The sequence below is a fragment of the Papaver somniferum genome, chromosome 7 (genome assembly GCF_003573695.1).
Source record: "Papaver somniferum cultivar HN1 chromosome 7, ASM357369v1, whole genome shotgun sequence".
Taxonomy (NCBI): Eukaryota; Viridiplantae; Streptophyta; class Magnoliopsida; order Ranunculales; family Papaveraceae; genus Papaver; species Papaver somniferum.
The window spans coordinates 153,379,953-153,392,787 of NC_039364.1; the positions used below are offsets into that span (position 1 = coordinate 153,379,953).

Sequence of the window (12,835 nt, forward strand, 5' to 3'; positions counted from 1 at the left end):
GGTGAAGATATAGTTTCAGATAATATGGACATGGACAATTATTCTAGAGAAACATCTATGGCTCTGAATGGCTTTGCAGAGGAGGTTTTAAGAGATAAATCAATCCAGCATTCGGAAATAGGGGAATCATCTAATAGTGAAATAATAGTGGTGGATGAAGTCTCTAATGTTTATATACAAGGAAATGCCCAAGCTGCTGTTGCTTCTCCCGTGGATGCAGAGACCCAGTTTCCACATACTAATCAGGTTCCTTTCGAAACTAAAAACATTTTTACAATTCCCAGAATTTTGATTTTAAGAAAATCCGATTTGAATGCTACACTAAACTTTAGTTTTAAATCCGAAATTAGTTTAATCTTAACCTTTGTCTTGCTTCCTGTGATCTTCCTTAGTTTTAATCCACATAATCTGATTTTTTTCTATTTGATAAAAATGAAATTACTAGCATGGAATGTGCAGGGGATCGGAAAATCCCTTAATAAGAATCACTTAAAGTACTTACTTAAGAAGCACAGTCCTGATTTCATGTTCTTAGCTGAAACCAAAGCCACTAAAAACAGTATGAATATCCTTGCTAGGAACTTAAATTTCTATGATTGGTTTATTGTCCCTAGAATAGGTCTTTCTGGTGGTTTTTTAATTGCCTGGCACAACAATGTCAAAGTTAAATGCATTGCTGAATTTTTTGACATCTGTTTCTTTGAAATTAATGATTCCTTTAATAATCTCTAGAATGTTATTTGCATGCATGGTTCTCTGAATGACATAGGAAAAAAGCTTCAATGGAATAAAATTATGCATTTTAATAAAATGAACTCTAGTATTCCCTGGATCATAATTGGTGATCTATATTTTATTTTGCATATTAATGACAAACAAGGTGGAAATAATAATAATGCTCATGTTAACAAATTGATCCACGAGAATATCAATTATTTAGGATTAATGGACCTTAGATATCAAGGAATACCTTTCACCTGGTCTAACAATAGGGAAGGTCATGAGAATATTAAAGAACGTATTGATAGAGTGTTTTCTTCTTCTTGTTGGTCTGCTTCGTATCCTAATGCTATTGTTAATCATATACCTAGAGTAGGGTCTGATCACACGCCAATTCTGTTAACCTATAAACCTATGAAACACTTAATACAAAGACCCTTTAAGATTATTAGAACTTGGCTCAGCCATGAAGGCTTTAAAGATGTAATTGCGGATAACTGGAACTGTAATATTAATGGATCCTATTCTTATAAAATTCATAAAAATCTTAAAAATCTTTCGTATACTCTGTCGAAATGGAATAAAACTTTGTTTGGAAATATTTTCCAGAATATTGAGGAGCTTAATAAGAAAATGGAGTATCTTCACTCCATTAATCCTTTGCTTATTCTCGAAATTAAGGATGTTCAGAATAATCTGGATATCTGGTATAATAGAGAGTATGATTACTGGAATCATCTCTCTAAAGATAAATTCATCAAAGATTATGATAGAAACAATTCCTTTTTTCATCAAACTGCTAAGAGACGTGTTAATCATATTCACACTCTTAGGGACGACACTGGCCTGTGGATTGATGATAGTTCCCAAATTCATAATATGTTGATAAAGCATTTTAAAAACATAGGCACTTCCAGTAAAGCTAAGCATCTTGATCTTCTTAGTAACTTAATTGAACCATGTATTAGTCATGATGATAATATTACACTCACTAAAATACCTGATGAAACTGAAATTAAAAACACTCTCTTCAATATGAATCTGTGGGGCTCTCTTGGCCCTGATGGGTTTCCGTCAGGGTTCTTCAAAGAGCACCGGTACATTATCAAGACTGATATTATCAATCTTGTCCAAGATTTCTTTAGGAAAAGGTACTTTCTTAAAGAGTTGAACTACACCTATATTACTTTAATCCTGAAAGTTCAAAACCCTTCTACTCCTAGTGATTTCCGGCCTATCATCCTTAGTAATACTACGTATAAAATAATTTCTAAAATTTTAACTAACAGACTAAAAATTCTGCTTCCTAAGCTCATTTCTCAATACCAGTCTGCTTTAATCTCAGGCCGTCAAATAACTGACAATATTATTATAGCGCATGGAATTTTGCATTCTATGAAAACTTCGAAAAACAAAAATGGAAATATGGCATTAAAAATAGACCTGTCCAAAGCGTTTGATAGAATAGAACGAGATTTTCTAAAACAAACTCTTCTTTCTTTTGGTTTCTGCAATGACTGGTGTCAGCTTATTATGCAATGTATTTCTACTACTTCTTTCTCTGTGCTTCTAAATGGCGTGCCTAGTGAAAAAAAAATTGTCACTAGGGGTCTCAGGCAAGGAGACCCGTTATCTCCTTACTTGTTTATCATTTGCATGGAAGTGCTCTCAAATATGCTTTTGAAAGCTGAAAAAGATAACTTATTTTTTGGAATTAAAGTCACAAAAACTGCCCCTTCTGTCTCTCATTTGTTCTTTGCGGACGATTGCTTCCTGTTTGCTAAAGCCAATTTGAATGAGGCTAAAAACCTACTTAATACTCTTAATCTCTTTGGTGAAATGACTGGTCAAGTTATCAACTTTCAAAAAATTTGGATTTACTTTTCTCCTAAAGTTCATAATAAACATCGTAAGATTATCTCTAAAATACTTAAAGTTAGAAAAATCTCCAAAAACGATAAATATCTAGGAACTCCCCTGTTTTTTGATAAAAATAAAATTAATAATTTCGAACCTTTACTTAACAAGTACTATTCTTCTCTTCAAGGTTGGATTAGGAAAATGTTTAATCATGCTGGTAGAACTGTTCTTATTAAAAATGTGCTTAGTGCTTACCCTAATCACCAAATACAATGCCTTTACTTCCCAAAAAAAAACTCTTGATAACCTAGATAAAGTCCAAAGGGACTTCTGGTGGCAAAAAAAAAGAATAGAAAGAAATGTAATTATCCTAAGGCGTGGCCTAGTATTACTAAGGATATTCGCACAGGAGGTCTGGGAATCAGAATTCCCCATAAGCACAATCTTGCTTTAATTACTAGGCTGGCTTGGAGATTAATACATAATCAAGAGCAGCTGTGGGAAATTTTTTTAAAGAACAAATACTTTAGAATGCATAATCCTTTAAGAAAGACTAGGAAATATAAATGCTCTTGGATTTGGTCTAGTATTAGGATAGGATTATAAATTATTAAAGCTAATAGTGTTTGGAAAGTTAATAATGGAAATGACACGAATATATGGACTGACATTTGGTTGCCTAATCAAACTGTTCCTCTTATTCCTATTGCCACTGATGACAATATGCCTAAATCTGTAAGTGATCTGTTTAGTAATGATGGAACCTGGAACACTAATATGGTCACTGAGTATATTCATCCTTATTTTCATAATGCAGTCTTTGCTACTTCTTTTAACACTAGTTTGCATGATAGAGTCAGGTGGAATTCAACTAAGTCTGCTTATAACTATATTACTAATCTGAATATTGATAAAAATGAAGCTAAGTTTTGGAAACAAATATGGAATTTAAACATGAGACCTAAAGTTAATATGTTCTATTGGAAAGTAGTTTCTGGTGCTCTTGCTTTAGGTTGTAAAATGTTTAAATATATTAAAGATGCTAAACCTTATTGTTTACCTTGTGATTCTAATGCTGCTGAAAATGAATTACATCTTTTTGTGAATTGTTCTTCCTCGAAAAAAATCTGGGATGCTTTTGATTTGAATGATATTTATAACCATCAGGGAAATCTTAATATTTTGAGATGGTTTAATTATTGGATGAACAATAACTTTTTCAAAGTTAAAAAAGATAAAATTTCTTATATCATTTGGTCTATTTGGAAGTTCAGGAATAGTGTAAATTTTGATAATGTTATGCCAGTGCCTTAGAAGTTGATTGATTCTATTAAAACATCATATCATAACTATGAACCTGCTAGGGACAATAACACTAAGATGAATTCTGTTTACATTAGCAAGGGTATTCATATGGAGAAAATAAATGATTATGAATGGTTCATTCACTTTGATGCATCTTTCTTAGAAGCTGACTTCTCCATGGGATATGCAATATCAATTTTGGACAAAGAAGAAAACAGGAGACAGTGCAGAGCTGGCAGAGGATGGGCTACACGTCCATTAAATGCTGAAGCAAAAGCAGAACTGGAAGCTCTTAGGTGGATTAAGGATTTAAATCTCAACAAGTGTTGTTTGATCAATAACTGTCAAACCTTAATGAAGATAATGAATGAAGAAGTTAATCCTGAAGATCAACCATGGAGAGCTCAAACCAGCATCAACAGATGCAAATTTTCTCCTTATATTTGTAACTCGGTTTTCTTTCTGTATAAATCTAGGAAGTTTTTAGATTTTGAAGATAGACTAGCTAAGGAAGTAAGAATTAGGAGAATCTCTTTCTTTACTACTGAAAACATGAATCCTTTTGAAAGATCTATGTTCCTAGAAAGGACTAATCTGAGGTTAGATTCCATCTTATGTAATGAACACTTCCTCTATAAATAAATAATAGTCTTCTTATAAAAAAAAAACAATGTTTTACCCAAAATAAAACAATGATCCCCAAAAATCCGTTCTAAAGAAAAGTACTCTGTTTACGGTTGCCTAGGTCCTAGGGTGAGCATGGTCCGGGCTGAGCCAGTTTTCGCCTCATCCAGTCCAATACTTGTCTGATCCAGGATCCAATGGATGTGGGGCGGACGGATTGGGTGCAGATAACCCTCTTCTGTTAATTGTTCCAGTAACCGCTTTATGAATGAGGGCTTTTAGAATAGTCGGCTCCGCTCTGGACTCATGTGCCTTTATTTGGTTTCCCCGAAAATACGCGCAGCAGAAGATCCTAAATTTGAGACTTCTTACGACAAAAATATTCTTTTAAACGAGGGTACTTGTGGGCGGTTCGGGATCAGTCGGGTGTGGATTCGACAGATTTTTAAGACGACACCCAATCCAAAATCTATTGGATCCATCAAATTGCCTGGGTATCCAGTCCATTAGTACATGCGCTGGACACCCACCCGCTAAAAAAATGGATGGTCGGGATTGAATTACAGACTCGGTCCCAAATGCGCACCACTGGACTAACTTTGACCTCAGTAATGGGATTGGTTGTTCCAGTGTGAAGTGTGAACTGCAACCTGCAGAAGTTAAATCGCAAAAAGCTCTTCCATTTGCCACGAGGGGAAAGCTTGGGAAGAGCCGAAGACGTTTCTACAATTCAGATTCTATACGAGTCTTCCCTGCCAACTTATTACAAGACTATCGAAAGCAAAGCTAATTGTAAAAGCGTTTCATGACTAGTTTTAATTTTTATTTAAACAGAATGGTTGCCCGAATATTTGATGAGTAAAAATACAAAGTAGGAGATGATAAAAAAAGTGCACAGGGTTTGAACCGTTTGGCAATTGGCACCAAAGTGCTTTATGAGAATTATATAGGACTGCATAGTGATTTAATTAAAGCTTCAGAGAATTACATAGGACCGCATCCTGATTTAAGCTCGAGGATTGTTATTAAAAGTTTTAGAAATTGTATAACAAACAGATAGTAGAACGATAGATCAGCAGTTCAATTGCAGTACATAAACTAAAAGAACTTGACCATGCCCCGACCCTCTACACTGAGCTTTGATGCTTGAAGCATTTTCTTCTTTGGTGCTTTCAACTGCTGCAGCTTCTTATTCATCTGTGAGAAACACACCGAGTAAACTATGTCATAAACAGTAGAGAACCTGGTACATCAGGTTGACGACTATGCGAACAGGAAACAGTTGCATGATAAACAACGTTAATTCAGTAAACTGGTTAGTGCTTGAAATGCAGTGATTTGAGCCTTCCACTGGTCGAAAGTAAACTAACCTTTACCCTGCGCTGATCATGTACAACTTGTTTAGCTCGAGCTCTTATCTCATCTGGATCTATTTTTGATTGTGGGCGCACCATGAAATCCAAAGGTGCTGCTTCGGGCCTAGAGGCATGCTGCCTGGAAGATGATTCACCAGATTTCCTCTCCCTGAATGGCCGAAAAAGTTACTTGAATACTTCCATAGAAATGTGCCATCGTATTAAATCTTAAGAATCATCTGATGTAATTCAAGAACCTCTTACCGTGAAAACTCATCAAGATCATCATCTCTAGAGTCCAGTGCTGCAGCTTTGTCCATCCGTCTACAGAAGGAACACCCAGATCGAAAGAAAGCAATGAGAATTTTTAAAGAACAAAAAAAAAAGGTCAAAGCAGTTGCTATTTGGTCTAATAATTACTTTTTCGCCGGCGGTCTCCTGTAGGGAACTCTATCATCTTCATTGTGCTTCATATCCTCAAATCGCGTGCTTTTGTTGAATATTGGTCGACTCTGCATATATTACTCAAAGTCTTTAGAGGACATCTATCACACTGACATAACAGAACACTGACCACAAACTCAGCAGACATATTCTAAAACTTCAATTATCGAAGAGTCCTAAAGCTACGAAAGTGCCCTTCCCTAAAGAATCAGCAACACTATCTTACCCTGACGATCCAGAAAAAGTAAACTTTAAGGTTTTGATGGTTACAAATCAGGATCCAGCATAACTGTTATTCAGGTTTAGATGCATTGACTCATGGTTCTATACCAGCACACTTCTGGAACGACACTTTAAACTACACAATGAGTAAACACTTCAAACATGTGTCAACGTTCAAAGAGATATGTGACATTACCCATTTATCAACCAAGTCCTTGGCAAGTCGTCTATTGCCTGTCGTCTCTTCATCAGATCTTGACAAAAACATGATGACCTGCCAAGAAAAATAATTTTTGATCTCTCAAAATTTCTAATATTGCAAAATATTTGAAAACCTTGATGAAGTGATTATTACCTTTCCGAGACCACTATTCTTCAGCTGCTCCCTCCTATCATTTTGCTCTAGATCAATGGGAAACTATAGAAGAAAACAAGCACTGCCTGTGAACTACTACCAATCCGATAACAGATTCTTACCATGTAACAAAGAGAGATTCTTTCCCAAGGAAAAAAAACAGAATAATTCATCATACATACATCAGTTAGTATTTTCAATATTGCGGTACGGATATTTATGTTGGGTAAGCTTCCATCAGGAAGGGGTTCAAGCCAATTCTTCAGAAGTGTTAGGACCCCACGATCTAAGAACTCTAGCTGAAATTGTTTCCTGTAAGCAACAACGACATAAATGAGAGATTAACAGAAAAATTACAAGATGAACAACCTTATTGATCTGAATTAACAACAGCCAGTCTACTTACTTCGATAGAACCTCAATAAGAAGAGGCAACTTCTTGAGTTTTTCAACCGCGGGTTTATTCTCCATATTCAACTCTGCGTCATTCTCAGCCGTAAGTTCAAGCTCAGCCATAAGATGCTCAACTACCAAAGCCATTTCCGCAGCTGACTTCTCAGGTTTCTTCTTTTTCTTACCACCCTTAAAGAGCCTTTCCACTTCATCATCTTCTTCACCCTCCTCAGCCTGCCATGCAAGTTTAATTAGTCGTCAAGAACTTAACACAATTACTACTTACAAGAAAATAGTAGTTGCACACGCAATGTTAAACAGAAACATAATTGCATAAGCATCTTAGTCAGCATCAACAACATCTACATCCTACGAAACAAAAAAATCAAGCCAACACAGAACCTACATCCTACAAAGCAAAATAATCAGATGTACAAGATATACATGTATAATTGCCAACCTGAGGAGCATCACGAACATATCGTTCATTATCACTTCCATAACGGTCAGCAGGATCCACTCCTGTATCATCGATAAAGTTTTCGTCATCCATATTCTTGACACCCTCTTCATCATCCTACCCAAATAAAATAGAAAAAGTTTGGATAAATTCACTAAGGAAAAAATTCATCTATACTTAGATGCAATAAACAAACAAGTTAGACATAAAATTGATATACCTCAGAATTTCCACCGGCAACTGTATTCCACATATCTCTTTCAAGTTCAGGATCAACACCATTATTAGCCCTAGAACTTGATTTTCCAGAACTTCCTCCAGCACTTCTTGAACTATTTTTGTACCCACCTCCTCTCTCAATTCTTCTCTCAGATGATTTCATCCTCTTTTCTTTCTTTCCACTCCCACCAGCACCACTGGAACTTTTCCTCTTACTATTGTTATACATCTGATGATTATCATCATTCTCAAAATCATCTCTAACAAAATTCATTGCTGCTTCATCACCACCAACATCAAAATCATCTCTTGTACTCTTCTTTATAAGTCTTTTCCTTGGTTTACCAACTTTATCAGGATCGTAATTATGAATTGGAGTAGGTTCCCTTTCTTCTCTCCAATCTTCTTCGTTATCTTCAGCCTCTTGATCGAAACCCATGTCGGGATCCATTAATGGCTCACCATCTTCATCACGGTACCTATTACAAATCAAAATAAGAAACCCAAAATTTAATCGAAGAAAAGAAGGAAAAAAAAACCCTAGAAGAGATAGGATTTTGATCGAATTTGAAAACTAGAGCACATTAAGAAAGACTTACGGATCATTTTCGTAACCCATGCCGATTGATTAAACGCGTACGGATTCTAATACTTCTGATAATACAGCGAACGATTTGTATACTGGGGTTTCTGAGAATTCATAAGGAACTATATAGAGGATAGGAAAATTGGGAAAGACGAAGAAATAAAAAATTAGGGTTTCGATAGTGGATTGTCGAACTGAATCAGCGGTAAAAAAAATTTGGTATTAGGCTCATTTTGTTTTGGCGATGTATTTAACGCTCGCTCAGTTGGGTGTGGTAACTTGGTAGTTGGTACTGCCGCAATCCAGCAAGTATTTCTAGATATCTAATCTATCTATTCTATTATATAAAGCCAACAGCCCTTACTGTAGCAGGGTGAAGCTGTAAATTGTGTTTTCCCATGTTGCCCTTATCTTCGCAAAACAGAATCGAAAAGGAAAATATAATTTGAGAGCAAAAAGGTAATATTTATGCTTAGCAAAAAAAAAACGGAAATCGGAGGGCATATTGATAATTAACTATACTTTGATGAAGATGATAATGGTTATTTCACAATTGTTGAATCAGAGAGAACTTTGATGAGAATTTATCAAAATACAAAATACCAATTCCATAAATAAAGAAAGTGTTAAGATCATGAACAATATTGAAGAATTAGTTGGGTCATCAATACATATTAACCCTGAACCTTATTTATATATAGCCCTTGAAGAATTGTTTTACATTTGATATAATCAAACAACAAAAAGGGGTTTGTATCAGAGATTCAAAATCCAAGAAATCACAGTGATGAAACTTTTCTATCACTTGATCTGTGTTTGTTTTTCTTTCTTAGTGGTGATGGTGAGAAGATTTCATGGTTGTGGCGGCGAAGAGACGGAAGCAGTTTTGAGAGAGAAAGGTTGAGCAGACGGAGAAGTAGAGATGACGCAATTATGGTGTAGACTCTAGAGAAACCTAATACGAGTACCCATTGATCCAAGCACGTGCGTATGCACGTGCCGGACAGTCTTGTAATGAGAATGAGAACCCATAGATAGCTTTATCTCCGTCTTGCCTGAGACCGGTGCACACCTTTATCTCCGTGATATTTTCGGTGAAAGTCTAGAACAGTGGAATCCTATGAAGCAACCGATATTTCAAAATTGGTGACGTATCTGTATCGGACGCTTTATCAGTGTCAAATACTTGGAGACACTTTTAAAATTTGTTCATAGTAATCAGTCTCCTTTCATGAAAAAGTAAAATTATACAAAAGGATAAAGTAGAATGCGGGATATCAGTGGAGATGAATTTGATCCATTACACGGTATGGGAGAATTTGAAGTTGCAAATCTTTCACTTGACGAGGCAGAACGAGAAGCAGTGCTCTTTGATGAAGACAATATTCATGAGTGATGAGTGAGCGGCATGTTAGATAGGTTTCATCAACAAAAAAAAAATCAATATTCCGGAAAGTATTTATGACTTTTTCATATTATGTGATTTTTTTTCTAAAATAAATTATTACTAAATTAAATATTTTTAGTAAATAAACGTGTCACTACGTATTCCGTATGGAAATTGACGAATCCCCGTATCAATATCTCTGTATCGGTATCGTCGTATCAGTATCCGTGCTTCATAGGTGGAATCCTTTTATCCAAGTATAAACTCACTTATTCCCTCAAAAATGTATGTGTGTGTAAAATTCCACAGGAAATAAGAAAAAAAAAAGAAAATTTTAAAACTTTCCCAAGTAAGGATATACCTAAACTAATAATGTATGTGTGTGTAAAATTCCATAGGAAATAAGAAAAAAAAAGAAAATTTTAAAACTTTGCCAAATAAGGATATACCTAAACTAATAGGTGTATGGAGAAATTAAAGTGGAGCTAGAGGATATGGTAAGGTGTTAAAAAGTAGGGGTGAGCATTTGGTCCGTAATCCGCGGATTTAACCGGGACCAACCGCGCTTTTGTGGATGGATGCTCAGACTGTTCGTTAATGGGTTGGATGCGGATGGAATTTTTGAAATCCAATGGATTATGGATCGGTCCCGGATGCAACCTTGAAAATCCGTTCGACGACCATATCCTTTAAATTAGGAGCATTTATATAGTTTTAGAAAATACTATGAATCATTTTGGAATTCTTAAGGTGTTTGTTTGGGATGTTGTCCAGGCATTGATATATTTATATACATATGTAGGATATATAGGTTTTATAAGGAGTCATTTGTGTTAGCTTTATTTTCTTTATTATAAATTTTAACTAAAACAAATCAATTGGATTATCCGTATCTAATCCGTGCATTCATTGAATACAAATCTGTTGGATGTTGGATTGGATGCGGATGCTAAATTTGAAATCCTTTATGTATTGGATTGGATGCGGATGAGGTGAAAACCGGCTCATGCTCATCCCTATTAAAAAGGGATAAAGTTAGGGAACACCCTTGTCGATTTTAATTGAACTAATCTGTTGGTAATATGAATTTCATTTCATCTTCTCCTTCTTTCTCCACCCTAAAGACCAATTGGTCTTTCTCCATTTGTCTCTATCATTCTCTACCAATACTCGTCGATTTCAGAATTTCATAAGTCAATTAATCTTTTCAAATATGAAGCGTTTCAAATAAACTATTAGAAACCATAATCGTCCTGACCTTGAAATTGGAAAGCCAATGCAACAATACGAACAAAAAAGAAAAAAAAATCAATTGGTGAAGAAAAGATCTTTGTAAGAGAAGAAACCGAAAAAAATGATTGAGAAAGTAAGTGATGGCATAAACTCAATCTACTACTTTATATTGTTGTTTAAATGTCAAATTAGGTCAGAAAATCGAAATTGTGGAATTGTTGTTTTATGGTCGTCAGGGTATCTCTTCATCTACCTTGACGACTTTTCATGTTTATTTATAGTCATCATCTTCGTAAGATGAATATCGTGACTTTTTTTTTTCCTGAAAGTAGCATGCGCAGAGTCGGCATGGTATTCATACAAGTACCTTGACGACTGTAGATGTAGAATGAAAAGTCGTCGATCGAGTTTTCAAAATCTAAACAGTGACAACTAGTAACTGCCAAATACTTGTTTTCATGCGTTCAATTGTGTTATTAGTTTTCAAGATTTGGAAAACCTAATTTGACGACTATGTGTTGGTCGTCACTTTTAAAAACGCAGGGGATACCAAATACATTCAATTTTTAGTTCGGCAACCTGTATACACAATACTTAATACAATTCCAAGAAGACCAACTTAATGATCCTTGACAATATGTATATAAAGTTAATATCTCAACATCTACTCAATCAATATGTATATAGATGCAAGGTCCGTGAACCCGTTTGTTAAGCAGAGTAGTAGGACGATCTCAAAAATCAATATCCAAGATCAATCTAGTTATATCCAAATAATTCAATCGGAATTCTACCAAGTGATTAAAGTTGTTATATATCTTTCAAGATACGAATTATACAAGAAACTAGTCTCGTAATCGATTACAATTAAGCGGGCGTATATACTTAGATCGAATATGTACAAACCTGTATAAATTCAATTATAAAGATAAACAATATAATGCGGAAAAGGAAAAACACAAGACACCAGAAATTTTGTTAAAGAGTTTACCACAATAGCAGAAAAACCTTGGGACCTTGTCCAGATTTAACACCACACTATATTAAGCCCCTACAGGCATTAGCCTACTATTAGACTTCGGACTGGAATGTAGTTGAGAGCGAGCCTACCCTCCAAGCGAGTCAGTTACAGTCGTGCTCCTTACTCTCTTGAACCTCACAAGGTTCTACACACTTGATTGATTCGCTTAGCTAACGTCCTTTACAGCTTAAGAGTTGCTTCAGCCGAAGTGAAGACTTTTGATACCAATCTGCCTCTAACATATAATCCTATTTGATTTCATTTTAGATGAAAGATCAAGGTGTGAAAATTGTTTTCAATAGAGAAAGCGAGCAAACCTCATAATTCCGGAACTTACGACTCCCGAAGAGCAACCTAGATTCTTAACCACCTCTCAAGAAAAATCATCGAAAGATCAACTAATATCAGTCTTTAGATATCTATCTTGAGGAATCACAAAGTCTGAGACGAAGATAACTTTGCGATTACTATCTATCTTTCCTGAAAGAGATTGTGAAAACCTGAATAACAGAAAATCAAGATCAGGATTCACAAACTATCAAGGTAAAGATAGTCGGACCTAGCTTCACGGATCCCCATAGCGAAGTCTTTAAGTCGCAGACCTAAAAGGTCAATAGGGGACGACTCTAGAATCAACTAGGACAAAAAGTG

General features: G+C 35.3%; 1 protein-coding gene across 1 annotated transcript; it reads right to left on the reverse strand.

Moving 5' to 3' along the window:
* Positions 1-5,404: 5,404 nt before the first annotated feature.
* LOC113298793 (protein IWS1 homolog 1-like) lies at positions 5,405-9,455 on the reverse strand. The gene is made up of 11 exons (XM_026547625.1): positions 8,557-9,455; positions 7,959-8,436; positions 7,739-7,855; positions 7,292-7,512; positions 7,068-7,197; positions 6,886-6,948; positions 6,727-6,804; positions 6,285-6,376; positions 6,129-6,188; positions 5,880-6,033; positions 5,405-5,706 (listed from the first exon to the last, which is right to left on the reverse strand). Exons 1-11 carry the CDS (start codon positions 8,574-8,576, stop codon positions 5,608-5,610), a joined length of 1,512 nt encoding a protein of 503 aa, XP_026403410.1. The 5' UTR covers positions 8,577-9,455; the 3' UTR covers positions 5,405-5,607.
* Between the last annotated feature and the right edge of the window lie 3,380 nt (positions 9,456-12,835).

Bases quoted from the DNA above. Each gene is read 5' to 3' on its own strand.
- LOC113298793 (XM_026547625.1), bottom strand. From the start codon at position 8,576: ATGGGTTACGAAAATGATCC. The intron at 7,198-7,291 runs GTAAGTAGACTG...TGTTGCTTACAG, and splicing joins CTTATTGAGGTTCTATCGAA to GAAACAATTTCAGCTAGAGT. The intron at 6,377-6,726 runs GTAATGTCACAT...TAATATATGCAG, and splicing joins AGGACTTGGTTGATAAATGG to AGTCGACCAATATTCAACAA.